Source organism: Myxocyprinus asiaticus, chromosome 3 (assembly GCF_019703515.2).
Source record: "Myxocyprinus asiaticus isolate MX2 ecotype Aquarium Trade chromosome 3, UBuf_Myxa_2, whole genome shotgun sequence".
NCBI lineage: Eukaryota > Metazoa > Chordata > Actinopteri > Cypriniformes > Catostomidae > Myxocyprinus > Myxocyprinus asiaticus.
In genome coordinates, this window is record NC_059346.1 from 17,854,260 (window position 1) to 17,881,484 (window position 27,225).

General features: G+C 37.0%; 2 protein-coding genes across 5 annotated transcripts; one reads left to right on the plus strand and one right to left on the minus strand.

Annotated features, from left to right (window-relative positions):
* Window positions 1-1,140: 1,140 nt before the first annotated feature.
* On the minus strand, window positions 1,141-3,411 carry iqcd (IQ motif containing D). The gene is made up of 5 exons (XM_051668824.1): window positions 3,272-3,411; window positions 2,327-2,988; window positions 1,846-2,079; window positions 1,634-1,705; window positions 1,141-1,433 (listed from the first exon to the last, which is right to left on the minus strand). Exons 2-5 carry the CDS (start codon window positions 2,984-2,986, stop codon window positions 1,152-1,154), a joined length of 1,248 nt encoding a protein of 415 aa, XP_051524784.1. The 5' UTR covers window positions 2,987-2,988; window positions 3,272-3,411; the 3' UTR covers window positions 1,141-1,151.
* A 235-nt stretch (window positions 3,412-3,646) lies between these two features.
* Window positions 3,647-26,836, plus strand: tpcn1 (two pore segment channel 1). Of its 4 annotated transcripts, none has more exons than XM_051674611.1 (27): window positions 3,647-3,995; window positions 4,087-4,169; window positions 13,072-13,202; window positions 13,320-13,496; window positions 14,845-14,958; window positions 15,132-15,262; window positions 16,010-16,133; window positions 16,238-16,296; window positions 16,416-16,515; window positions 17,271-17,387; window positions 17,518-17,642; window positions 17,746-17,794; window positions 17,886-17,949; window positions 18,130-18,174; window positions 18,352-18,408; window positions 18,589-18,642; window positions 18,746-18,818; window positions 18,917-19,024; window positions 20,117-20,188; window positions 20,274-20,363; window positions 20,675-20,790; window positions 20,921-20,967; window positions 22,392-22,460; window positions 23,070-23,166; window positions 23,284-23,420; window positions 23,512-23,592; window positions 24,882-26,836. In XM_051674611.1, the coding sequence occupies exons 2-27, from the start codon at window positions 4,091-4,093 to the stop codon at window positions 24,981-24,983; spliced, it is 2,418 nt and encodes an 805-aa protein (XP_051530571.1). In that variant the 5' UTR covers window positions 3,647-3,995; window positions 4,087-4,090; the 3' UTR covers window positions 24,984-26,836. The 4 variants fall into 4 exon arrangements, with proteins under 4 accessions (XP_051530571.1, XP_051530589.1, XP_051530580.1 ...); XM_051674620.1 differs by lacking the exons at window positions 3,647-3,995; window positions 4,087-4,169 and adding exons at window positions 9,361-9,489; window positions 9,617-9,791; XM_051674629.1 differs by lacking the exons at window positions 3,647-3,995; window positions 4,087-4,169 and adding an exon at window positions 9,269-9,489.
* The last annotated feature ends 389 nt before the right edge of the window (window positions 26,837-27,225 follow it).

Sequence of the window (27,225 nt, forward strand, 5' to 3'; positions counted from 1 at the left end):
CTGAGCTTGTTGTCATTGCTGGCAATCTCAACGCTGTGCGTTACAGGAAAGACATCCTCCTCCCTCATGTGGTACCCTTCCTGCAGGTTCATCCTCCTCCAGCATCACAATGCCACCAGCCATACTGCTCGTTCTGTGCATGATTTCCTGCAAGACAGGAATGTCAGTGTTCTGCCATGGCCAGCGAAGAGCCCGGATCTCAATCCCATTGAGCACGTCTGGGACCTGTTGGTTCGGAAGGTGAGGGCTAGGGCCGTTCCCTCCAGAAACTTGCAAGTGCCATGGTGGAAGAGTGGGGTAACATCTCACAGCAAGAACTGGCAAATCTGGTGCAGTCCATGAGGAGGAGATGCATTGCAGTACTTAATGCAGCTGGTGGCCACACCAGATACTGACTGTTACTTTTGATTTTGACCCCCCTTTGTTCAGGGACACATTATTCCATTTCTGTTAGTAACATGTCTGTGAAACTTGTTCAGTTTATGTCTTAGTTGTTGAATCTTTTTATGTTCAGACAAATATTTACACGTTAATTTTGCTGAAAATAAAAGCAGTTGAAAGTGAGAGGACGTTTCTTTTTTTGCTGAGTTTATATATAAACTATAGCAAGTACAACACATGACCAGTATAATTTGGCTATTGACATTTGGGTGTGCTACTACAATTCTGTTCGTTTTGTCTATTTAGACTCAATAAGTGCCTGACAAAAATACATATGTATGTAACTTATGTTTTCTGTAGCTCAATATGCGTTTGACAGCCAGTTGAGTCTCATAAAAGTTCAGTGTGGAAGTAATGAATCCTGTTCTATCATTTGTTGCATTATCTCTTTGATATTTAAAAAAATAAAACGCCAAAATATACCATAGTATATTCTATTATTTTCAAATTGTCTCAAAAATGCTTTGAAAATGTTACACTAACTGGGCATTTTGTAAATCAATTTGTGATTATAAGTGCCGGATTGCTAAAACCCAAATATGCAATAATGTTTTGTGAAGTGCCCATGCATTTAAGAATTAAAAGAGAACCTTGCATCTGAACATTTCATGGGTTTCTGAGTCACAATGAGCTTTTCATTTTATTTATCTAATATCTAAGAGTGTTAATGTTGAGTGTATGTAGTGCTGTACTTTCATGTTTTTTTTCTTTCATTTCCCTTTTTTCCCCTTTCCTTTCTTTCCTTTCTTGGGCTTCGCTTTGGCCTTCATGGCTTTGCGTACACAAAAGCCTCTCCAGTGGGCCTGGATGATAATGGCGGCTTGGCTATACAACTCTCTTTCTCTCTCCTGCTGTTCCCTCTGCTCCTGAGCCTGCTGTCGCTCCTCCATTATCTGGGAGTACTCAAGGTCAAGAATTGCAAAATGTTCCTCCAGCTCTGTCAGTTCTGCCTTCTCTTCCTCATATATGTGTATCAATTCCTCCAGCTCAGTCTACATAGACACACACACACCAAAATACACACATTACACAGAAAAAAAAAAAAAAATGCATATATCACACAAACATATGAATCAGATGAATCATCTGCTGAAAGTTAATTTAGTTGTACACTAGCAGCTAACAAACATGGACTACTAAATTTTTTTATCATAAAATGTGTCAACAAAAGTGAAACTCAGATTAAATCTACCTGTTTCTCGCCCATTTCAGCATCATATTTCTGGATCCAGTTCTCTATCTCAGTTTCTTCCTTGTATTTTTTCTGCACATCAAAACCAGCAACATTTACATTTAAAAAAGATTTTCACTACAGTCATGCTGTTACTGTAATTATTTGACATATTAATAACACATATACTCAGTTTCATTAACTGAACGACACCTGGATGTGCATAAACACACCTTTCGTAGTGCCAGTTCTCTCTCTCTGTTCTCTGCAATCACGTTTTTGAGCTGAGCTCTCAGTTGATTGGCCTCCTCCTGCGCACAAGCCATTTTCCCCTCTGAAGTTTTCTTATCTGATTGACTCTGTTTCTCAGCTTCCTGTTGAGTTCGGACCACAAACTCCTCCAAGCCCTTTTCCATCCGATGCAGTGAGCTCTTCAGCTGGTGCATTTTCTTTGTCAACATGGAGATCTGAAGAGGAGGGAGAGTCAAACCGAAAGAATTAATGAAAAAAGGGCACAGAAATAGAGGGAGAGAATGTTAGAGAAACTTTGGATAATTTATATTCAACTGTGAAGATTCTCAATCGTCCAAGACTGTCTTATAGAAAGTGTTTTCCATTTGTTCAATGGAAAAAAAGTAGAATAAAATACATTATACATGAGACTAACATTTTTTAACTTTATAACATTCTTTGCATTTTATCGTAGTATCTCACCTCTGTGTCCCTGTCTTTTATTGCCATGGCAACCTCTCTGTCTAGTGAGTCTATCAGCTCTTGGTTGGCATGGTGTAATAGGCTGACTTCCCGCATCATCTGACTGCGTTCCCTTTTCTCTGCTGGGGATGTGAGCAGCCTCTCCGATGCAACTTCCCATAACTCGCACATACCATCTCTCAGCTTCTGAGACTCCATCCTTTCCTCTGTGTTAGGCCCTAGCCCTTTAAGGACATCTAAACCTGTGTACTGTCTGACCCTAAATATCCGCAGAATGTTCCGGAAGGAGTCCTGAACTGCCTTTGACCTGGCGTGTTGTTCCCCGAGTTCACCTTGATTGAGACCCCCATCAAGCACCATAGCTTGGTACATTTCCCCAAGCCTTTGGTGCTCTTTCAGTGCCCTGATCACCTCTTCTTCAAGACTCAAGGAAAGTGCTTCTGGACACTTCAGCAAAGTGTGTAGGAGAGAGACTATCCCCATTTGCTGAACACACTCATCTAGTACCCCCAAAATGAGCTGTGTGTCCAGAGAGGCAAGTGTCTTCCTGGGAAGGTTGATGATCTTTAAGAAGTCTGATTTCGTTTTCTTTTGGGGAGCAGGCATGAGCGTGTCTGAGGGTCTGTTTCGAGGAGGAAGAGCAGCTGATTCTGAGCCCATTTCTTGAGAAAGAGAGAAAAAAAACTATTCAGATGTCAAATAAACAGACAACCTGTGATCTGACAAAACACTAGTAATGAAATTATTTCATTAGTATAATAATAAAAAATGCATTTAAATCAACTTTTTTTGAGAGACAAAATTGAACCGATAGGGGTGTAGATAACAACTCTGATCAATGTCTATTTACCAATCACTAATGATGTAGCCTATTAATTCAATATCAATTGTCAATGTCTAAGAAACAATGATTAACAGTCTGCTCTAGCTCGACATGTTAATTACCGTCTTATGCTGGGGAGAAACGGTGTTTGCATAAAGTGAAACTTAAGTGACACTGGATGTGTCTGTAAGTCTGAAAGACAAACACAAACTTTGGTGTTATTTATATCAATTGCTATGACACCCGTTGGCATGACATTCTGATCTTCAACCCTCCACAACATTCAGTGACTTCACATTCCCGTAAATGAACAAAATTAATAATCTCTCTCGTGATTTAATAATATATGTATATAGATACAATTCACATGTATTTATTTTATAAACCCTCATATTATCTAATAGTTTTTAAAGAAACATATTTTTCAAACGACCGGGACTTTTAATGTGCAATTTTAGATTTTCCGTCTCTGCGACCAAAAACGACACTGTCGTAAAAAGACTGTCGTAAAAAGTCAGAGGCTCCGGCTTGTTGGCGGCGATTCTTTTATTTATAATTTTAGAAACTCGATTAAATCATATTTTTCTCCTTTATAAAGTTAAATTCGTTTTATATTAGCTAAAAAAGCTGCAGTATACTTTGCGCTTGTGTTTTAATTTTAATAACAGATGACGAGTATGACGCAAAGAGCAGGCTCTGTTGCGGTTTTAATGATGATTAACTTAGACAGTTAAAGTTAAATAAAACAGATTTAGCACAGACTCTCAGTTTGGGAGAATAACTCGTCTTCTCTAACTCGTGTTGTGTAGTGCTACCAGTGTTAAAGTTTCTCTGCAGCAGTGAAAGGTTCGTTTATTGACCACATATAATTGGTGTCCCCTATAGAAATGTTTATATGTATACAAACTGCGATCTTCTCATCGTTTCTTTGTTATAGCGGGATGACGGACGGGGACGACGACGTTCCGCTCATTCTGACCTGGGACGATGCGAGCAGCGGGCTACTAGAGGAGGATGAAAGTGAGTATATGTGTGTTTATCCTTATAGATACTTAAGCTTCACATGCACTAATGTTAGGTCACGAGTGATTCAGTGGTAACAGACTGAGATTTGAGGAGCTGTCCAGTCAAAGAATCAGACCTTTTTTTTTTTTGTATTTTTATTTAGACCTTTGGTTTACCAGAGCTGCTTTTTAACCAATAGGCACTCGGCACTTGCCTAGAGCTCTGTCACAGGACGTTTGTGTGTGCAGGCAGTGCCACCCAGCACTGGCTTTTGTCTCCTGGGTTTGACCTGTCAGTTACTGTAGGCCAGAGCATCAGAACCCATGTAGTTACTTTCGTGCGTACAAAGTGTGTTACTCTTTCAGGAATGTTGATTACTAGATTTTCTGAGATACTGCATATCCTGGTGTACATTAAACTTGATATTTAACACACATTCTCTCTGTATTAGAACATTTCCTTCGTTCTGGGACCTCCATCATGTCAATCGGTAGAAAAAAAGGCCATTTAAATTATTTGGAGTTCCAAATACTGACTCTAGAGGGCGCTGCAGTGTAGTAAGCATTTAGTCATGGTTGGCTCTAAAATGCAAATTTGTACGTTTTCTGCATAAGTGTAGTGTCATTTATGGTGGAAACATGTTCCGACCATTTTATAAGAGCGTGTCTTATGTTTAAAATGTAAAAAGCGTACGGCAGGGATGTATCTAATACAGAGGCGTTGTGCCACAATAAGTGGCGATATCAGCATGCTCTCAGCTCTATTTCTTTGTCGCTCATCCGCAGTCCAAATGCAAACAAATGCACTCATGCTCCTTATTTATATCCTGTACAATCCAGCTACAATTTTGTTTTACTCAAAAAGCTTAAGACTAGACCAACCGACGCCTTATGCAATTCAAGATTTTACATAGATTCTATTGGACCCCCTCTAGATTGTATAGGCTTGGTCTTAAAGACACACCCACCTGCTGGTGATGTCAGTCAGAAGATGGAGACACAACCCATGTTTTTTGGTTGTGTGTAAAGATCCAAGAATTTTGGTTGAGGGTTCAGAGTTTTATGTGTGAGGTATTGGGCACTCGGATTTCGTTTAGCCCCAGACTCTGTGTTTTGGGCAATGGGGCGGTCGTCAATGTGGGGAATAAATACACAAAAAATTGGGTTCTAACCAGTGTAATGATCGCCAGACAAATTATTTTAAGGGGATGGAGGTCGGCTGGAGCGCCCCCATTTCAGGAGTGGTGCACAGAGATGGGGATGGTGGTGGCTTTTGAGGAAGTGTCGTTTAGAAGACTGGGTAACATGGATTTGATTGATGGGAACTTTTTGGAGGGCTCTCGGGGAGGGGCAGTGGAGAGAGAGGTATAGGTATAAATGTGTGTGATTATATATATATATATATATATATATATATATATATATATATATATATATATATATATTGTGTATATACTCATGTGTGACCACAGGAATGTTTGTTGAGGGTCAGGGCGGGGTTGGGGATTGGGAGGGGGAAGGGTAATAGTGGGGGTTAAATGTTGATTCTATGTATATATGTTTTGGTTTTCTTTATTTACTCTATGAATCAATAAAAAAATTTAATCACAAAAGACTAGACCAACCGGCTATTATACCATATTACCAAGCTCAATCATCAGCATTTGTGGCATAATGTTGATTACCACAAAAATGATTTTGTCTCGTCCGTCCTTTTATTAAAAAAAAAAGAAAAAAAAAAAAAAGAGCAAAAATCTAGGTTGCAGTGTGGCACTCACAATGGAAGTAAATGGGGCCAATGTTTTGAGGGTTTAAAGGCAGAAATGTGAAGCTAATTATTATATAAAAGCACTTACATTAATTCTTCTGTTAAAACTCATGTAATATTTGACCTGTACAGTTGTTTAAATCATAATTTGTACAGTCATTTTCGGGTTTTAGGGTTTGTTGACATAACAATAAACCGACATATTGGCTTTATGATTAATCAGTGCCGATAGTTGCTTTTAAGAAATATCGGTTATCAGCAAACATCTATGCAGATATTTGCCGGTATTTTTTTTTATCCACCATGTTCCTCTGGTAATTATGTTTTGAAAATTGAAGCAAGGACATGCAGAGAAAAATGCGACTATATGGAAACATCCCTCATCAGCACATACATACTGTGTATGTATGTAATATGTAATATACTTCATATATTGCTAATAATAATAATAATAATAATATAATATAGGCTAAAAATATCTTCATTTGGTAAATATGAAATATAGAGCACTGTAACTGAGCCAAATCGCCATCATTTCAGAATAAGAGTCCCTGGTGTGTTTCAGGGTTGTTTGGTGTTAAAAGTCCCATGATATGCAACCAATCTTCTTTTTTTTCTTATTATTATTGGGATTTTGGTTGAAAAATAAACTACATTTGTTATATTATTCAATTTGGGCTCTGGCCTCCATGTCTGTGCCGACTAAGAAAATGTAGTTACGTTCTATGAATCAATTTTAAAAACTATCTGCCGATTAATTGGCTATCTGCCTTTTCCACCACCTTAGTTATCAGTATCGGCAAAATACACTATCGGTCGACGTCTAGTTGACATTATGTCGCCATGGCACGAAGTTGTAAAATTGTCTTTAACTTTACACAGAAAAGGTTAGTAAGCGATTTTATCACACTAAAATCATGTTAACATGCATATTGTTTATGTCCTGGGGCTATACTTTTGTAAATAGTGAGTATTTTAACGTTTATGAATTGGCCCCCATTCACTTCCATTGTAAGTGCCTCACTGAAACATCTGAAAGATGTTTTTAAAGAAAATGAGGGACAGGTCAAAGTAAATTTTTGTGGTAATCAGCATTATGCCACAAATGCTGTAGATTGAGCTTAACTTGTATTGAACCTGGAACATTCCTTTAATAAATGGTTGACATTCCAGTTTTTGCATTGAAATAAATATTCTGCACTGTAAAAAAAATCCTGTTGTTTTTACAAAAAAAAAAAATAAAATAAAGTAAAAATGTAAACAACTTTACAGAACAACCTGTAAATTTTACAGTTTAAAACGGTTGTAATTTACATGACAACGATGGTACTGTAAAAAAATAAATAAAAAAAAATCTGTTAAATTTACAGTAAAAAAACGTCAGAAACTTGATATTAACCTTCTGAAACTGAAAAAATCTGCTTTTTACTACATAATGTATTGTTAATCACCGTGAAAATGACAGAAGATCACATGATGACATGAAGTTCACCAATAGTGGCTCTTCCAGGAGCAATGACCAATAAACATATAGAGACAGTGCTCAGTGTCACTCACACAAACACTAAACACCATCAGGGTAACACATGTGAAATTAAAATAATGTAATAAACATTAACTAAACTACATTAAATATAAAACAGAACATCCCAATGTACATAACTGATATTAAAAATAAGAAGAAACATAACTATTCCCCATAAAATATAATGAAATATGATGGGTCATGCAGGGAATTGTGGGAACGCCCGATACTGTTTTTTATAATAATTTACTGTAAAAAGTACATGTACTCTCTTGTTAAATATAATGTAAAGTTTTACCAATAATTATACAGGAAAATTGTACTTTTAATTCTAAAAATAATTACTTTTTTTTTACAACATTTTATTGTAAAAACTACTGTATTGTCTTTAAAAAAAAAACATTACTGTATATTTTACAGTTAATATCTGTAAAAGTCTTTTTTTAATAGTCTTTTACCGTTAAAATTACAGAATGTTTTTTAGTGTACTAAAACCTGATCCTACGATCCTATTCATTCATCAAAATGCAAATCTGGTTTGTATAAAACTGCATTTCAATGGCAATTTGGAATGAAGGCCATACAACTAAAACCAATCATGGTGATGATATGAAATTACATAATTACGTGAAGTCACATCATTATTTACATTTCATCAGAATACCCAGATTTAGAAGTACCTTCAATGGAGAAACAGGATTTGGGTTTCAGTGTCCCATAATGTCCACTGTTTAAGCTAGCCGTAATGTGGAATCACTTGCTGCAGCTTTAAAGAATGTAGCCCTGTGTATCATCAGTCAGTCAGCCACTTTTATTTGTAAAGCACAATAATTGTTGACCATAGTGCTGTACAATGCTAGGGCTTAAAACAAAACATTTAAAAACAACATCATTTACACATAAAAACAAAGACAAATATAGAAAGACACTGCTACTCTAACACTGATCCATAAGCTGCAGAGAAAAGGTAAGTTTTAAGAAGTGATTTAAAAGCATCAATTGTAGGACAGGTTATAATATGGACTGGCAGACTGTTTCAGAGTCATGGGGCCGCAACTGAAAATGCACAAGCACCCTTACATTTTAATTGGGACTTGGGGACAGAAAACAGCATACAGTCTGAAGACCTTAAATTCATGTGGGCTTATGTAAGTCTGAGGAAAGAAATGATTCACCACTGAATACAGATCTGATTGTTTGTTATTGTTTAAATTGCATTTTGGCTTTGTCTTCTCTTCATGACGCAAATCTTAAAGTGCTGTACTCATAACTGTAGGTAAGAGTCATTTATATATAAAATGAGAGACTTTGAAATTGAAGGAGTGGTAGTTAGTAATCGCTGGGGAGATTCTGCATCCTAGCGCTGATGCATGTTATTGCACGTTGGTAAAAGCAAACAACAGTGATAAAAGATGCCAAAGCTCCTCCTCAGTTTCTGATTTGATCTCGTTGTTGCTGCAACAGAACAATTCAAGACACCAGAATCTTTTTATATTACAATGTTATGCCTTTCCAATAGCACAATTCACTCAAGAGTCAAGCTACTGTGATATCCTGTGTTGTACTGTCACTTTAAGAGTGAAGTATCCCCAACCCCAGTGGTCATGTGTTTACTTGTCCACCACAGCAGCATACCGGCCTTTGTACCGCACACACACACAAGAGGCAGAGGAGTTAAAATGCTGTGTCAGCCTTATAGCATATACCACACTGTTTGTTGCCCCCTCCTCACTCCCACCCTGCACATTCACCCACGATGACCTTGTGTCAAAGCTGTTTGGTAGTGATGAGCATTTGGTCTAAAGCTTTTGAGCATACGTTTTGTTTTTAACATTTTGGACATTCCTTTAGTTAGCCAAGAACATTTTTCGAAAAAATCAAGGGAGTGTGCCTCCTTCCTTCTTTTTGGTTCCAGGACAGAGAAGGGTTCTGTCTCTTATTTTTGGAAGAAGAAAAAGCTGAACCGAATATGTGAAGCCTTCACTTCCTCATGGTGCATCAAACTGCTGCGTCAAAATGTTTTTTGTTGTCATAGTGAAGATTGTGAGTATTGTTTTGACATTTTAATTTCTGTGTTTTTTTGTTTTTTTTTAACAACCAGCATCAGGTCAGGTCACGTCTCTGATCACGAGGTTTTTGTTTGTTTGTTTGTTTGTGTGTGTGTATGAAGGAAGGGTGGATCTCTCTGCGTTACATGGAGCTGGACCTGAATAGAAACACGCTATCAACACTGTCTGTCTGTCTCTCTTTCACTCTCTCCCTCCCAGACACTTATTGATATTGCAGAGTGGACCAATTCTGTTATTGTCATGTGCATACTAAGTGAGAGCTGTTTACAGACAGCTGTGAGTATCTAAACTGATCAGCTATAAAATAGTTTGACTTCTCTGATCGTTCTTCAGCCAAACTGCCAGCTCTGAGCTTTTTGTGATTTAATTGGCGCAATATTAAATAGCATTTTGCTCTGGCCTGACAATACTTTGAAAGGCTATCAGTAAATATTTATTGCCTACAGAGAAGTGATGGTAAGTATGGCTCAAAAAAACTGAAATTGAAACTTTTTACTTCCCTCAGTGAATGAATCATGTATGAAGCTCTGAGAGTGGTGGATTTGTTCAGAAGTGTCCTGCCCCTCACAGGACAGCTACATTTTTGGGCCTGGGCAAAGAAATGCACTAAACTTCACTAAAATGGCCTAAATATATCCATGACAGAGAGAATATAGCACAGGAAACAGAAAGTGACACGGAAGAGGACTAAAACAGAAATGATGGAGATGCCTGGAAAAGGGACTAGTGTCAGGGGAAGCTGCATGGAGGATCTACAGGACATTATCGCTGTGTTTGGGACTGATGCTTAAGAAAATCCACTGGAAATTAGATTCTACTGCCGGGTTACACTGTGAACCATCAGTGCCTTCTCCTGCCCACACTTCCTGAGAGAGGGGAAAAGTCCAGGGTGGAAGGCAGATATAGATGCCTAAAATATATATATAGACTTCCTCAGATCTTTTTGGAATAGTGAGCTGTTTGTGATTTGACAGTAAAATATCTGGAATGCTGAGCTCATTGTTTTGGGAACCAGTGTAAATGTAGTTTTGGTCTTAATCTTTTGTATGAAGTGCATTTTAGTTTTTGTTTTTAGTAATATTTTAATCTTTGAATCAATATTTGAATCTTTCAATCTTGTTTCAGTCAGTGAAAGCTGCCCTAATCTAATTTGTCACATTGATCTGTCAAGTTTTGTCTACTCTGCTAATGCACTGCACCATGTGCACTGTTGCTCAGCTATTTCTTTAGTTTTTTTGCGATCAAAAGAGGAATTTTGTGTAATTATATTTTATGTAATTTATTTTTTCATTGTAGTCGACAAAATTCTCACTCGTGAAAATGAGGAGAGGGATGTGGACTTCTAATGGAGCATTTGGCTGGATGTGATTTATGTTTTTTGAAAATATTGTCATCATTAGAGGGATTGTAAGCATCACCACAGGATTCTGTTCTGCTTTCGGACCTTTGACTGCAGAAACTGCGGCTTGCACAATTAAACTGTCCTGGTGCAAGAGCATTGTTGATAATTTACCCTTGCAATGCTGGCAACTGCTTGACCAGTGACATGCTCTCTATCTGACTACTGGGGCCCGGGGCGATCACAGGGGCTGCCATGGAAACCAGTAGTACATATGACAACATGACTGGGCTGACACATGATTGGCCTGTCCAAACGTCCTCATTCTGCCAGCAATTTGAGTGTGTTGGTATGTGTGTGTGTGTGTGTGTGGGTGTGAGAGAGAGAGAGAGAGAGCTAACTTGTTACAAGCTAACTTGTAAGCTTCTACATTGCTCAGTTAATAAAACTTGCTTGGCAACTGAGTGAAAACCTAACTTGCATATTTCACAAAGGCTAACTGCAGTAACTACAGATAAAAAAAGATTGTGTGTTTTTGTAGTAACAGCGATTTTCACACTGGCTGTATCTGAATTTGCATACTGTCAGAGTATGTATTGCATTTGAGAAGGACGTACTTCGGGGCTGTTTAAACAGATGTTTAGGTATGAGAACTTCATCCAGGAATGTGGGCATCGTCCTATGGCCTGAACATATAATGCATTAACAACAACCGTGGAAATAATTACTCTGTTTTTGTTAAATTTTTTAAAGTACAATTTAAAGGAATATTCCAGGCTCATTACAAGTTAAGATCATTCGACAGCATTTGTTGTACAATATTGATTACCACAAAATTTAATTTTTACTTGTCCCTCCTTTTTTAAAAAAAAGCACAAATCTGGGGCCTGGGTAGCTCAGTGGTAAAAGACGCTGGCTACCACCCCTGGAGTTCGCTAATTTGAATCGCAGGGCGTGCTGAGTGACTCCAGCCAGGTCTCCTAAGCAACCAAATTGGCCCGGTTGCTAGGGAGGGTAGAGTCACATGGGGTAACCTCCTCGTGATCGCTGTAATGTGGTTCGTTCTCAGTGGGGCGCGTGGTGAGTTGAGCGTGGTTGCCGCGGTGGATGGCGTGAAGCCTCCACACGTGCTATATCTCCGTGGCAACGCGCTCAACAAGCCACGTGATATGATGCGCGGGTTGACGATCTCAGACGCGGAGGCAGCTGGGATTTGTCCTCCACCACCTGGACTGAGGCGAACCACTACGCGACCACGAGGACTTAAAAAGCACATTGGGAATTGGGCATTCCAAATTGGGAGAAAAAGGGGAGAAAATCCGGAGAAAAAAAAAAGGAACAAATCTGGCTTACAAATAGGCACTTGCAATGGAAGTGAATGGGGCCAATCTGTAAACGTTAAAATACTCACTTTTTCAAAAGTATAGCTCAAGACATAAACAAATACGTGTTAACATGATTTTAGTGTGATAAAATATATAGCCAAATTTACAACTTTGTTGCCATGAAGTAGTCAAACCTTAGTAAAAATGCCGATTTAAACAACTTTACAGAAACAAAACAACTTTTTTTTGCTTTTTTTAAAGAAAAAAAGGGACGAGTCAAAAAAAAATTTTTTTATTGTGGTAAACATCAACATTATGCCACAAATGCTGTCGATTGAGCTTAACTTGTGTTGAACCCAAAATGTTCCTTTAACCATTAGGAACAACTTTCTTGGTATATAGCATTTACAGTTTAAAAGTGCTGGCCGACTTGTGGTTTTCTGCTGTTTCTTTTTTTTTTTTTTTAAGTCAGCGTTGTGAATGTGATGTCTCCGCAGTTCCAGTGGCATTATGGGATAGTAAAGTGTCCAGTGAATGTGCACTTTAGAATCTCAGCGGATGTAGAAGGTCATCCTGGTATTTCTTATCTACTATTTTATGAATACTGAGGATTCGGACACCCTTCTCCATTGACACACTGCTTTTTGCATACTATATACTAGGGGAGTATGCATATTTGGATGCAGCCACTTTTTCTATTAATATGTGCATAGTTGAGCTAAACCAGTCTTTCACAACTCAATTTTGACAGAATGTGTATTTACTGCCTTTTGCCTTTGCTAAATTATAGTTACAAAAAAACTGGCTAGTGTACAAAAACTCTTGGAAAACAAATAATAGATTTTTGTTGCATGTTGAAATCATTTAATTGGTCTTTTTCTTCTACACACAGATGGGGTAGGAAACTATGATATTGTAAATAATGTCGTCATTCCAGCCCCAGGAGCAGCAGATCCCAGAGGCCAGAATTCTCTGCGGCAGAGCTGGGAAATGAACTACCAAGAAGCAGCAATATACCTGCAGGTCATCATTTACACCTACATGCACACAGTGAGCCAGTAAATAGATGTAGATGATCACAAGCAACCACTCAAGGCTAAAAATTCTCCCCTGCCTATTTGTCTCTGTGTTTGTCTTCAGGAGGGAGAGAATAATGACAAGTTTTTCACTCACCCGCGGAATGCCCAAGTGCTCAGCGCCTACCTGTTTGCTCATAATCATCTCTTCTATGTGATGGAGCTGCTGACTGCAGTGTTACTCATGCTGCTATCCCTCTCTGAAGCTCCTGCTGTCCCCTTCCTTCGCCTGGATGTCTATGTATGTGTCTTTTACATTCATGCCAAAAGTTTGGAATAATGTACAGATTTTGCTCTTATGGAAAGAAATTGGTACTTTTCACCAAAGTGGTATTCAACTGATCACAATTTATAGTCAGGACATTAATAACGTGAAAAATTACTATTACAATTTGAAAAAAATGTTCAGAACTTCTTAAACTACTGCAAAGAGTTCTCATCAAAAAAATCCTCCACGTGCAGCAATGACAGCTTTGCAGATCTTTGGCATTCTAGCTGTCAGTTTGTCCAAATACTCAGGTGACATTTCACCTCACGCTTCCTGTAGCACTTGCCATAGATGTGGCTGTCTTGTCGTGCACTTCTCATGCACCTTACAGTCTAGCTGATCCCACAAAAGCTCAATGGGGTTAAGATCCATAACACTCTTTTCCAATTATCTGTTGTCCAATGTTGGTGTTTCTTTGCCCACTCTAACCTTTTCTTTTTGTTTTTCTGTTTCAAAAGTGGCTTTTTCTTTGCCATTCTTCCCATAAGGCCTGCACCCCTGAGTCCTCTCTTTACTGTTGTACATGAAACTGGTGTTGAGCGGGTAGAATTCAATGAAGCTGTCAGCTGAGGACATGTGAGGTGTCTATTTCTCAAACTAGAGACTCTGATGTACTTATCCTCTTGTTTAGTTGTACATCTGGCCTTCCACATCTCTTTCTATCCTTGCTAGAGCCAGTTGTCCTTTGTCTTTGAAGACTGTAGTGTACACCGTTGTATGAAATCTTCAGTTTTTTGGGGGGGCAATTTCAAACATTGTATAGCCTTCCTCAAAACAATGATTGACTGATGAGTTTCTAGAGAAAGCTGTTTCTTTTTTGTCATTTTTGACCTAATATGGACCTTAAGACATGCCAGTCTATTGCATACTGTGGCAACTCAAAAACAAACACAAAGACAATGTTAAGCTTCATTTAACGAACCAAATAGCTTTCAATTGTGTTTGATATAATGGCAAGTGATTTTCTAGCACCAAATTAGCGATTTAGAATGATTACTCAAGGATAAGGGGTTGGAGTGATGGCTGATGGAAATGGGGCCTGTCTAGATTTGATCTAGATTTTTCAAATAGTAATGGTGCTGTTTTTTACATCAGTAATGTCCTGACTATACTTTGTGATCAGTTGAATGCCACTTTGGTGAATAAAAGTACCAATTTCCTTCCGAAACAGCAAAATCTGTACAGTATTCCAAACTTTTGGCTGCCAGTGTATGTATATGTGAATGTGAGTATGCTTATGTGTACACATGTTTTTAAATTTGTTTGTATGCTTGTGCATACATGCCTTACAAAAATGTGTGTGTATTTCTGTTCCTGTCAGGTCCATGCTACACTGGAGTTGTTGGCATTGGTGTTGGTGGCCTTTGAGTTGTGTATGAAGCTCCGATGGCTTGGGTTTCACACCTTCATACGACATAAGAGGACCATGGTGAAGGTGTGTTTTCTAATAATTGTTTTGTTTGATTTAGCACCACAAAGAGTCTCATTGCTTCTCATCACTAAGTGCATACGTTCTATGTTTCCATTTGATTCACATTGATATTCAGTGAAATTCACAGTTATTCAGCTAAAGAATCCTGCTATCCTCTGATTTTGTGTTCGTTTCAGACATGTGTCCTGTTTATTCAGTTCATCGAGGCGATCGTGGTCTTAGTTCGACAGACTTCCCACCTGCGTGTAACGAGAGCCCTGCGGCCGATTTTTTTGGTGGACTGTCGTTATTGTGGAGCTGTGCGAAGGCATGTAACTATTTGTTCTATTTAATTCTGTTTAAACAGAGCTCAAAGCAGCTTTATGAAGTGTCAGCCCTAAATATGCTCCAAAGGCCATTTTTTTTCTGTTTGAATTATAAAAACAATGTTTTTGAGTATTATTACATATATAATCGTCATTGTTAATAAATCTATTAAAATTAGTCTTTGATTCTAAAATGATAATGTGATAATGTTTGTTGGTGTTGGTGGAAGAATTATATTTTGATGCTTGGCAGAATATTGTGTATTGTGATTATTATTATTGATAAAGGTAATCATTTATTTATGTTTATAAAAGTAATTGTAATTGTTGCTGTGATTTTATATAAGCAATTAGAGGCTGTGTGTTCTAGTGCTTAACTAACTTACTTAAACATGGTAAAATCAATGTAAATATCACTGTCTTGAATTGCTCATTGTTTTTATAAAATTGGAGCAAAAGCAACATGATACAAGACACCAATTATATTTTTAAGAAACATTTACAATTATTCATCACAATAATCATTACAATCAACAATTCTTCCTGCTAGAATTATAGTTTGCCATCATAAGGCTGCAAGTGATATTGGAGATATATAGACATGGCCCATTAATTCAGTTGTTTTGCAGTTACGGGCATGCATATGTCTGCTTTGAAGGTGGCTTATCCAATCAGATATTAGAGCCAGAACTATCCGTTTATAATATATGATGTTCTGACACTCTCTTTCTGTTTCTGTCTTCCTTCAGAAACCTAAGGCAGATTTTTCAGTCCCTTCCTCCCTTCATTGATATTCTCCTGCTCCTGCTTTTCTTCATGGTTATCTTTGCCATACTAGGATTCTGTCTGTTCTCTGCCAACACAGCCGACAATGTAAGTACATTACACTCACACACTCACACTCTCACACTTTTGTGTTCCACATTTTCCTCTCACACAAACACCCACACAAACTCATAGATGCTTCTCTTTCTTAGTATTTTAGAACACTGGAGGACAGCATTGTGAGTCTATTCGTCCTTCTGACCACCGCAAAGTGAGTATGCATTCTGGTGCAAACATTCTGTGTAAAAAAACGTGACTTGCAGTCTCAATGGTGTTGTTTCATGTCCTCCTCCAATTTTCATGTGTTTCTTCCTTTTTTCTTTTCAATAGTTTTCCAGACGTGATGATGCCAGCATATTCAAAGAGTCGTTGGTCATGCATTTTCTTCATTGTGTATCTTTCCATCGAGCTCTACTTCATCATGAATCTGGTCTGTAATCAACATCAGAACTACTTTGGTTTACAAGATATCAGATGCGCTGTAATTTTGAAAATGTTATAATTGGAGGTTCGACGAACACCCTCAAAGATATACCCTTAGACAAGGTCCTAACCAAACGTGGTGCATATGTGATATGTGATGAAAGGTATCTCTTCCATATTAATCAGAATGTCATATTATGTTATCGCTTGGTTTCTTCTGGGGCAGTGGTAGCTCAGCGGTTAAGGCTCTGGGTTACTGATCAGAAGGTCGGGGGTTCAAGCCCCAGCACCGCCAAGATGCCACCGTTGGGCCCTTGAGCAAGGCCCTTGACCCTATCTGCTCCAGGGGCGCTGTATCATGGCTGTCCCTGCACTCTGACCCCAGCCTAGCTGGGATATGTGAAAAAGAAGAATTTCACTGTATATGTGCAAATGTATAATGTGTGATGAATAAAGAAAATTAATTAAAAATTAATTAATTAATTAAATTAATATTTTTGTGGCCTCACACCGGTCTAAAATCCTGCTTTTAAATGCTGTACAACATCAAATATGTTCTGATTGGCTCTGATTGCCAATTATGTTCAATTTAGGTGTGGACAGACAAATTGCTTGTCACTGGAATCTTATCGCATCATGTCTGGTTTGGACTCATAGGCTTAACAGTGTGCTACTCAGCTACTACAGCTTGTCCCTTCGAAGCAAGTCTTTGTTTACTTTGTTGTTCATTCCTGTAGATTTATAAACATTTTCACCTCACAGCTCCTGGCGGTTGTTTTTGACACTTTTAATGGAGTTGAGAAGATGAAGTTCAAATCTCTGCTTCTACACAAGCGATCTGCCATTGAGCATGCCTTCCAGCTGCTGGTTAGTCGACAGGTGAGCTTTGAGAGATTTACACATCTCACACACATTCCCACTCAGAAATACTGAATTTTGGTTGTGCATGTGGATGAATGCGATTATATGTGTGTGCTTCAGTTTGTATGTGTGTGTTTTTGGTTTTTAGAGACCAGGTGGAGTGTCCCTGAAACAGTTTGATGGACTCATGCGATTCTATCATCCACGAATGACAGCACGAGATCGTTTCCTCACCTTCAAAGCCCTCAACCAATCAGGGGCAACCATGCTGAGGTGCATACACACACTTGCATGTGCGCACACTCTTTCTGTTATTTTAATTGAAGATATGTTCTCAACAGTTTTTTTGTTTTTGTTTTTTTTGCTTGTGTTTTAGCCTTGAGGACTTTTATAAGTTTTATGAAGTCATCGGGCTCAAATGGAAGGTCAGATTTCAGAAACTGTAATATGTTTTTAATCCAGGGTGTGTATTAAACCCTTCAGAGCATGAACATCTGGTCTATATGTGTGTCACAGGCTAAACGGATTGGAGAGCACTGGTTTGATGATTTTCCTCGTACTGCATTCCTCATTTTCAAAGGTCCTTGTCATGTTAATTCAGTTTCATTTGTAACAGTATCAAATATTCTACTGTTTTTTTTAATTTAATTGCTCAAAATTACAAGATACTTTCATGACTAGCATTCATCTGACATTAATTGTTTTCTGTCATAATGTATCCTTTTTATGATCATTTATTCTTTTATTTTTTTTTAAACAGGAATCAATTTACTCGTGAAATCTAAAGCTTTCCAATATGCAATGTGTAAGTTAGAATCTTATCTACCTTGTGATATTAATCCTTTAGATGTCAACCCTTTAAATGCAATACCTAATCAATAAAATATCCCCCTTGAAATTCATGCGTTAGCATTTTTGCATTTACACAGATGCATTGCAATATTTTTTATTAACTTAATGTTTCATGATTATTCTGCTACAGATCTGGTAGTAGCAATTAATGGCATTTGGATCCTAGTGGAGACAAATACGTTTCACGGTATGATATGCTTGAGTGTTGGTGTGTTGGCAGGTAGTGCAGCTTTGGTGCACTTCCAGAAATGTTAATTCCATAAATTCACAATTCAGAAAAGCTTTTAACCACAGGGAAAGGTGAAATAACTATTTTGTGTATGTAAACCCTGTTGAATTTGGCCCTCATGTAGCTCTCTCCTCACAGATGGGGTCTCTTGGAATCGGGATGTCCCTTTTAGTTACATTATTTTCCTCACAAGTAGGTGTAAAAAATAAAAAAAATCTAGTGGTGATGAATGAATGAATTGTTCAAAATATTAAAAACATCCTTTTTTTCCTGCTGCTGTTTCTCTGGGGTCTAGTTTATGGAACAGAGGTCTTATTGAAGATCGCAGGCCTTGGTCTTATGACATATTTCAGCTCAGGATGGAACCTGTAGGTACACACACACACACACATTTATAGTAACAAGTACAAACACACACACTCACTAACACACACTGCCTCAACTCTGGTTGTGTTTCTGTTTCCAGCTTTGATTTCTCAGTAACAGTTTTTGCCTTTCTGGGATTGATTGCTCTGGCCTTTGACATGGAGCCATTCTATTTCATCGTGGTGTTGAGACCTCTTCAGCTTCTCCGGTGAGTGCGCACGGGTGCTGTTTGGTTTGAAAATAGTTGTAGTTGTACATGTCTTGTTTTTCATAAATTCTGTGTTTCTTCAACTTGTGGCAATTTCATGTCCCGGGGGTTGATTTTTATTAAAACTGTCATATTACAACTAACATCAGTTTTAAAAAAATAACAACTGTTCCACAGTTGTAGCATCATTTCCACCACATCAGACAATCCTGCCCTTAATAACGTTTTTTTTCAAAAGTTAGTGTACTTGTTTACCAAGTCAACAAAAGTGTCAATAAAGAGCATGCTTGAGAAGAAATATGAGTCAAGTGATGTTTGAAGAAAACAAAGAAAATTCAAGGCAAATATCACTTGTAAACCGAATATTTTTATTGGGCGTCATTTTAAATAAAGCTGTGATTTTGCCACATTATTTTGAAAAGTGTGAAAATATTATTTAATTGTGTATATTTAGGATACCTTAAATGTTAGCTATGAAATTAGCCTTAGTAAGACTTAAAAAGTTACAAATGTCATTTCCATCAATGTCATTTCCACCGCAGAATTCTATAAAACCAGGGCCATTTCTGAGCATATGGGGGCCCTAAATGAAATCCTGCTTGGAGGCCCCACCCATGAATGACACTATACACAGCATTTTTAAATACATATTATTATTATTATTATTATTATTTGTTTAAATAAACAAAAAGATGACCTAGCTTTGTGGGGCCCTCTGGTGGTTTGGGGGCCCTAAGCGGCTGCTTGTACTGCTTATAGCAAGAAACAGCCCTGTATAAAACAGAATACAGAATTTGAGAATTTTCATGACTTTCAGAAAAAATGACAAAAAGGACATAAATCTCCTGTGATGCATGTTCATTCACTCTTGGACATTGTTAGTAGACACATTAAATAAACTAGTGAGAATGTGAAAAAGGGTTTAACAAGACTGTACTTTCTATAAGTCCATGGGGCTAAAAGTGCCCAAAGTTGAAGAAACAGATGTATGTCTTTTGGTCTTAACATTGACCCAGTCACTTTTTTTGAAGTATTAAAGTAATTTATAATTTTAAGATTTTTACCTAATTGTTTTTCCTACCTCTTGTGAAGGTTGTTTAAAATTAAGCAGCGTTATCGTAATGTTCTGGACACAATGTTTGAACTGTTTCCGCGAATGGCCAGGTACAGAAATAAGAATTCATATCAGCTCATTACTCACATACTCTCAGCCTTTTTCTTACTCCACCACTCTCTTCTCTCTCTGTAGTCTAGGTCTGACTCTCATTATCTTCTATTATTCCTTTGCCATTGTTGGAATGGAGTTTTTCGCTGGTGTTGTTTATCCAAACTGCTGCAAGTAAGTTTCTTTGATCAACATATAAATGTATTTGCTGTTTTACATTAAATATGGTTTGTGGTCCTGCTTGCTTTAAATTAGAAAACCTAAACAGATTGAACACAATCAGTATTCTTCACTGTAATCTACATTTTAGGAATTCAAAGTGTTAGAAATTATAATAAAATTGTCTATAGTGCTGTTTTCCTCGTATATATTAATAGCTATTTTGCTTTTATTTAGTTGTGCTGGACCCATTTCTATAAACTGTATAAGCCTGGCTTTTAGTTGTGGATGTATGTGTGTAATGGGACGTTCTCTGTCTTTCAAAGCAACAGCACTGTTGCTGACTCGTATCGTCAGATTAATGTAACCGTTGGCAACCAGACAAAGCTGGAGGAGGGATATTACTATCTCAATAACTTCAATAATATCTTGAGCAGCTTTGGTATGTGGATGCACACACAGAACCATTCTTATATACCGTAGATACTCTTCTTTCTCTCTGGAGTCATCTTATGTACTGGTGTATAACTTTGTGTTGTTTGTAACTTTTTTTTTTATCTCTGCCATTTCAGTCACGCTGTTTGAGCTAACAGTGGTAAACAACTGGTACATCACTATGGTAAGTCAACATGCATACGCACTAAAAATGCAAAACGCTTTATTTCGGTTTAGAGTTTGGTTTAGGTTTATCTATACTTAGTCTTGAGTATTTTAAATCAAATTTATATAAAGACCAAAAAAAGACTACATTATGCCATCATTTAGTTTCAGCTAGTAAACGTGTTTGTGAGCCATGTGACCCTGCTGTTTGGGTCATTATCTAAACATGGTGACAAAAAGGTCCCTTGACTTTTCAGTCATTAAACATATTTCAAATTTCAAAAAGAAACCCCATTTAAAATGCGTCTTTCTATAACCTAACCTTTTATTGAATAATATGAAATGGTTTGACCATACAGTATATATTGTTTTATAAATCTTTTAGAAAATATATTTTGAAATATATTTGTCAATTGCCTAAAAAAACCCTTGTCTCCTTCATCTGGTACACTGCTTCTATGACATTTACAGGTATTTATGAGCATATTTTGTATTCATTTTGTTTTCTCAGGTCAAGCATTAGTGCAAGGCCTAACAAGTGTGCAAAAAAAGCAAAGCAAAATAAATAATTGATAATTTAAATAATAAAAAAAAAAAACGTTTGTCCCTTGATTTCATGTCATTGGTGTTATCAATGTTAAAAGATCTTTCAAGGTCAAAGTTCAGAGGAAGAAATGGCTTCTCTAATGTGCATATAGTGATATTCCCCAGTAACTGTCATTTTTTTTTCACATGGTTCTTTTAAATGTCATTGGTGTTACATTGTTTAATGTTCATGTGAACGATTTTATTGAAAATAATTAATTTAATGGTATGATTTGTTGATTTTAATCTGATCAGTGTATGTTTTGTGTTGTTATTGACACCATCTTAGAAAATTCCTCTTTTAAGAGGTATTATCATCACTGGTGTTACAAACCTTGCTTAATTCATTAAACAAAATAAAATAATAAAATAAGAACAACCGTCAAGTTTTCCTTTATGAATAAAAATTATGTCAAGATGTAAAACATTTTTACCCTGAGCTTTTATGAGCGAAAACGGAACTGAACTGAATTGAAAAATGTAATATTTTGTAAGTAAGTTTTTTTGAGAATTACACATTTACTGGATTTAAATGTTGGTGACAGTGACTGTAGCTATGTTCATAATAGCATACAAACATACTCTTTCTATTTCTGCCATATCTACGGCCTTAACGTGGCTGCATCTCAGTCAGCAGACTGAAGTTTGTATGTAATTGTATGTAATGTATATAATATGTTTAAGTGATGCAGTGTAGTGTAGTGCAGTGATTTTAATCCTAAAGTCTCTAAATGCTAGTGTAGTGTATGTTTGTAGCAGAAAGCCTATGTATCTCTACAGCACTGAGCTGATCAATAAATGTGCATCAGTCTGGCATCAGTGCTGAGTTATTGATGCCTTTTATCCCTGTTTTCACAGGAGGGTGTGACATCACAAACTACCCACTGGAGTCGTCTGTATTTCATGACCTTTTACATTGTTACCATGGTGAGGGTTTGTGTTTGCATATATGGGCTGTTGATAAATAATGTGGATATGATTTTTTATAAGGGAAGTGTATTTTTTAGGTGATGTAACTGGTTTCCATTTCACCATGGTTCAAGAACTTTACCATTTTAATTACTTTTTAGCAGTGTTCATCTCATGAATGAATACGAGATGGAAAAGGCACATCATGACAATAATTAAAACAATTTTATTAAAGCATAGCCTACTGCTGACAAAAATATGATGAGAAAATAATAATACTGGAAGATATTAACAGTGCAAGATATAAACAGGAGGAGAAACAGTTAGAGATACATCTGTGTATAGAAAATGTCTATACACAGTTTATTAGAAACGTTGACTAAAATGAATGAATTTGACAATAATTTTAAAGGACATTTTCATCAAAAGACTAAAACTGTGACTAAAGCAAAAAACTGTAAAAATGAACTGCTTTTTAGCTTTTAAAAATACAATATTTAATATTACATAAAAGCATATTAATCACCCGTCCGTGTGTGTTAGGAATCTGAGTGATCTTGTTTTACTTTTTACAGCCCTGTTTTGTTTTGGGATGTTTTAAATGTCTCTGTGATGCATTTCATGCAGGTTGTCATGACGATAATTGTAGCCTTCATACTGGATGCGTTTGTCTTCAGGATGAACTACAGTCGGAAGAACAGAGAGCCTCTGGGCGACCCAGAAGGTTCTGAATATTTAGAGTCATGGTCCTTAAATGTTATGCTTAATAAAATTATGCATATTTTTGGTGCAGAAAGGAGTATGCGATTGGAGCTAATTTCTTTGTTGGTGTGTATTTTAGATGAAAAGGGGATTGTATTTGAGACAGAGGTCTCTCAGACCGAAGCTGTACACACTCTGGACTTGTATAAACACACATTTGGTGTCACCAATCTGAGCTCACTGCAGGACATGTGTGTTGCGCTGGAGCGGAGTGGGGTAAGCACACACACATTTATACAAAGTCCATATGATTGTTTTTTGCTAAATTAATGGATTTGAGACAGATACATTTTGTATTTGCCCACAGCACTCATCATTAGTGTTTCTGGGTCGAAGGTCACGTACCAAGAGTGACCTCAGCATGAAGATGTATGAGGAAGAGATTCAGGTACTAGTATCACACATGAAAAGGGACTTCACCTTAAAGATGAAGTGTGTAATTTGTTTTTAGGTTAAAATACTTTCCAGCTTAATTTGCAGAGACAGCTATAACACATGTAAACACTGAGGCTCTGTGGCATTATCCAAACATTGGTCTGTTTGTTTAAACAGTGGCGCGAGTTTGGTTTTTGACTATGTTTGGCCAGCCAATGGAAGACGGCAAGAGAATTTGGAAAATCTATTTAAACAATCACTATTTTTGCAATTCCATTTGGTGACGTTAGTGGTTCAGAAATTACACACTTAGAGGAATATTCTGTGTTCAATACAAGTTAAGATCAATCAACAGCATTTGTGGCATAACACTGATTACTACAAAAATGTATTTTGACTTGTTCCACTTTTTCTTAAAAAAAAAAAAGCAAATATCTGGGTTCCAGTGAAGTACTTTCAATGGAAGTAAATGGGGCCAATCCGTAAATGTTAAAGTACTCACTATTTCAAAAGTATAGCCACAGGATGTAAACAATATGTGAGTTAACATGATTTTAGTGTTATAAAATTGCTTACTAACCTTTTCTGTGTAAATTTATAGCCAATTTTACAACTGCCATGATGATGCAATTTCAACAATCCCTAAAACCCTAAAATGACTGTAAAATTTACTCTTTAAACAACTTTACAGCTCAAATAATACATGAGTTTTAACTGAAGATTTAATGTAAATGCTTTTATAAAATAATAAGCTTCACATTTCTGCCATTCACTTCCATTGTGAGTGCCACAATGTAACATCAATTTTTGCTTTTTTTAAAGAAAAGGACAAACGAGTATGTTGTAGTAATCAACATTATGCCACAAATGCTGCTGATTGAGCTTAACTTGTATTGAACCCTGGAATTTTCCTTCAAGCTTTCAAAAAATGGCACTTTTCAGTTAGAGTAAATCTAAAGTCTTTTATGTCATGTCATAATGATAAACAGATTACTTGAGCTTTTGACCATTCATGTATCTGCACGAATGAAACATTCAGATATTTTTAGCAAATCATTCACACTCAGTTCACTGATTAGATCCAAAAATGTAATCTCATCATGGACGTTTGAAATAACACACGGCTATTTATACAAGGATATGCCCAACAGAAACTTGGAAAGTTTAGCGAAAAGAAATGAAAGCTACCTAAAATGATTTAAATGGTATAATTTTTTGTTTTGCATAGAGAAACTTCAGTTATCTTCACTTCCAAACGGGCAAAGGTATGTTTAAAATTAGTTATTTGTTTTTTGTCAAAAGGAATGGTATGAGGAATATTCCAGAACAAACCTTCAGACTGATGAGACATTCCATAGAGATCTGGACAGTCCTGAAGCCAGTGCAACAGACAGCATTAACTAACTAACTTGCACATACTCTGAAAACAGCAACAGCATTAACTAACACCCTCACTCGTACCTCTGGGGGACCTTGGGACCATCCTCCTCCCGTTAATGGAAAGTGCAGGTGCTCGCCATGAAAACACTGGCGTTCACCATGCCATCTCAGTTGACCTTCCTTCCACATGGAGACCCATAGAACTTCTTCACTTTAAGCCTTATTCCCCCAAATTCTTAAGGTTCTGTGGCCATTCAGGGAAGCTTGAAGACCAATCATATGAGATGCACTACATCCAGGAACCTTTTTCTTCCAAGAAATGCACCTCATGATATTTGCCTTGTGTTGGATGACCCTGAATGATTCAGACTCTCTTATGGATTTGACAAATGGAGAGCAGCGATGGAAGGTTTCTGTGGCTGATGAATCGGAACTGAATGTGAGGATTTTAACACTAAGTGACTTGCGATTCAGATAAAAGATAATAATAATAAACTAATGGTGTTTTTAAATGAAAGCTGATTTTTGCTGGAACCTTGGGACCTAAAGAGAGGCTTATTTAATCATAATATATAAAATAGATATACATGCAAATTAAACATACTGTCAGCACTAAAGCCACACTTAGAAATGTATGAATGTTTTTGCAGTATACAAAATATCAAACCAAGTGGCAATTATTTTTAAAGAAATATAGTACAAACAAAGCAAAACATTTCACAAAAAGAAGTTAGGTTTGTAAGGTTTCTAATGATAAAACAATAGATATATTTTTTTTTAAATTAAGAAGAGAAGTATTTGACCAATTTCTTGTGGGAACATGTCCATAATTGATGTGATGAAAAACACATTAAAAAATTCCAGCATAATTTGTTTGCATATCCCACTTTGTTTGAGATTTTATATCAATGCACTAAGGTTTTTAGTCACTTTTAAGTGTGCAAGAAGTTTTTGGGGCCATTGTATGTTATTGGCTTACAGAAGATGCAGCTGAGAGTCAAGTATTTCAAGCACTGTTTTGACACATGCACTGATAGGTCAATATGGGTTGGTTTTCCAGACACGCCTTAATCTTGGACGTATATGCTAGGAATGTCTTGGAAACTGGTCCTACACCTTTCAGTTTATTCAAATTTTTGTGTTATCACCCAAAGAGATTATTATTATTTTTTTAAAGTCAGTATTGTTTTACAAATAAATTGTAAAGCTTAGAGTCATATTTGATCCTTTATTATGTAATCCTCACCCTCAAGAGGTCTTCTGTTTGTGCGGGATCCAGTTCATATAAAATCTAGTCAAAATCACAGTTGTATTCCACCCTTATCCTACCATCCTAGAAAGTCTGTGGATGAAAATCTGTTCCCAAACCTAAATTTTCCTTGGTGTAAACTGTAGTGGTTCAGGATGATTATGACAAGGTTAACAAATTATTTGGTCTCTCTGATGGTTTTACACTAGTGCTTTAAAATATTTTATGTTATTTATTTACATTAAGATAAACAATTGTTTAGCTGAATTGTATGAGTGATTTTTTTTATGCCTTTAACAAAGGGTGAGGGAAGAAATATGAAAGCTCATAAATGATTGTCTACTCTGTTGTCTAGAGAATCTGGCCTATAGTGTGTTAATGAGGGTCATTGCTACACAGCTTTCATCCTAGTTGGGTGTTAAATTGCACAGAGCTGTGCAGCCAATCTGCTTTTGAAGGGAACATGATGCAAGCAATTTGTGACACAAGACACACCAGCTCCTCTCATACTGTAGGCTTTACCTGAGTCTCAGTTCCCTGTGCTTGTTGTTTTTGTACATGTACAATAATTCCACATATCGAGAAAATAATTTGTTTTAATAAAACTTCTTTGGATATTGTTCATTAATAGGACTGTTTCTGATATACTAGTTAGGCCACAGCTCCTCTTTGAAAAGGTTGCTATGCAAACCCAACTGTCATGTAATCAACAGGATTGTCTGCTCAGTGAGGGACTGGTTGTGTCCGATGCCAAAGGCAACTGTCTTGCTGCCCAGTCAATCGATGATTTCAAAGACAGTGTTTTTGTATGAAGGTACCTCTTTAGGAAACTGTTTCACAAACCTGGTCCTGGAGTATACGGAACAATGGAAATAAAAGCGTCCAGGGGTTAAAGGCACTTTTGATTTTACTGTCTCCCCAAACACTACCATAGAACTTTCCCACACACCTGTTTGTCACTATATGCACTAAGAACATTTCCTGATCCTGTCTAAAGTATATACTAGTGTATGTCTA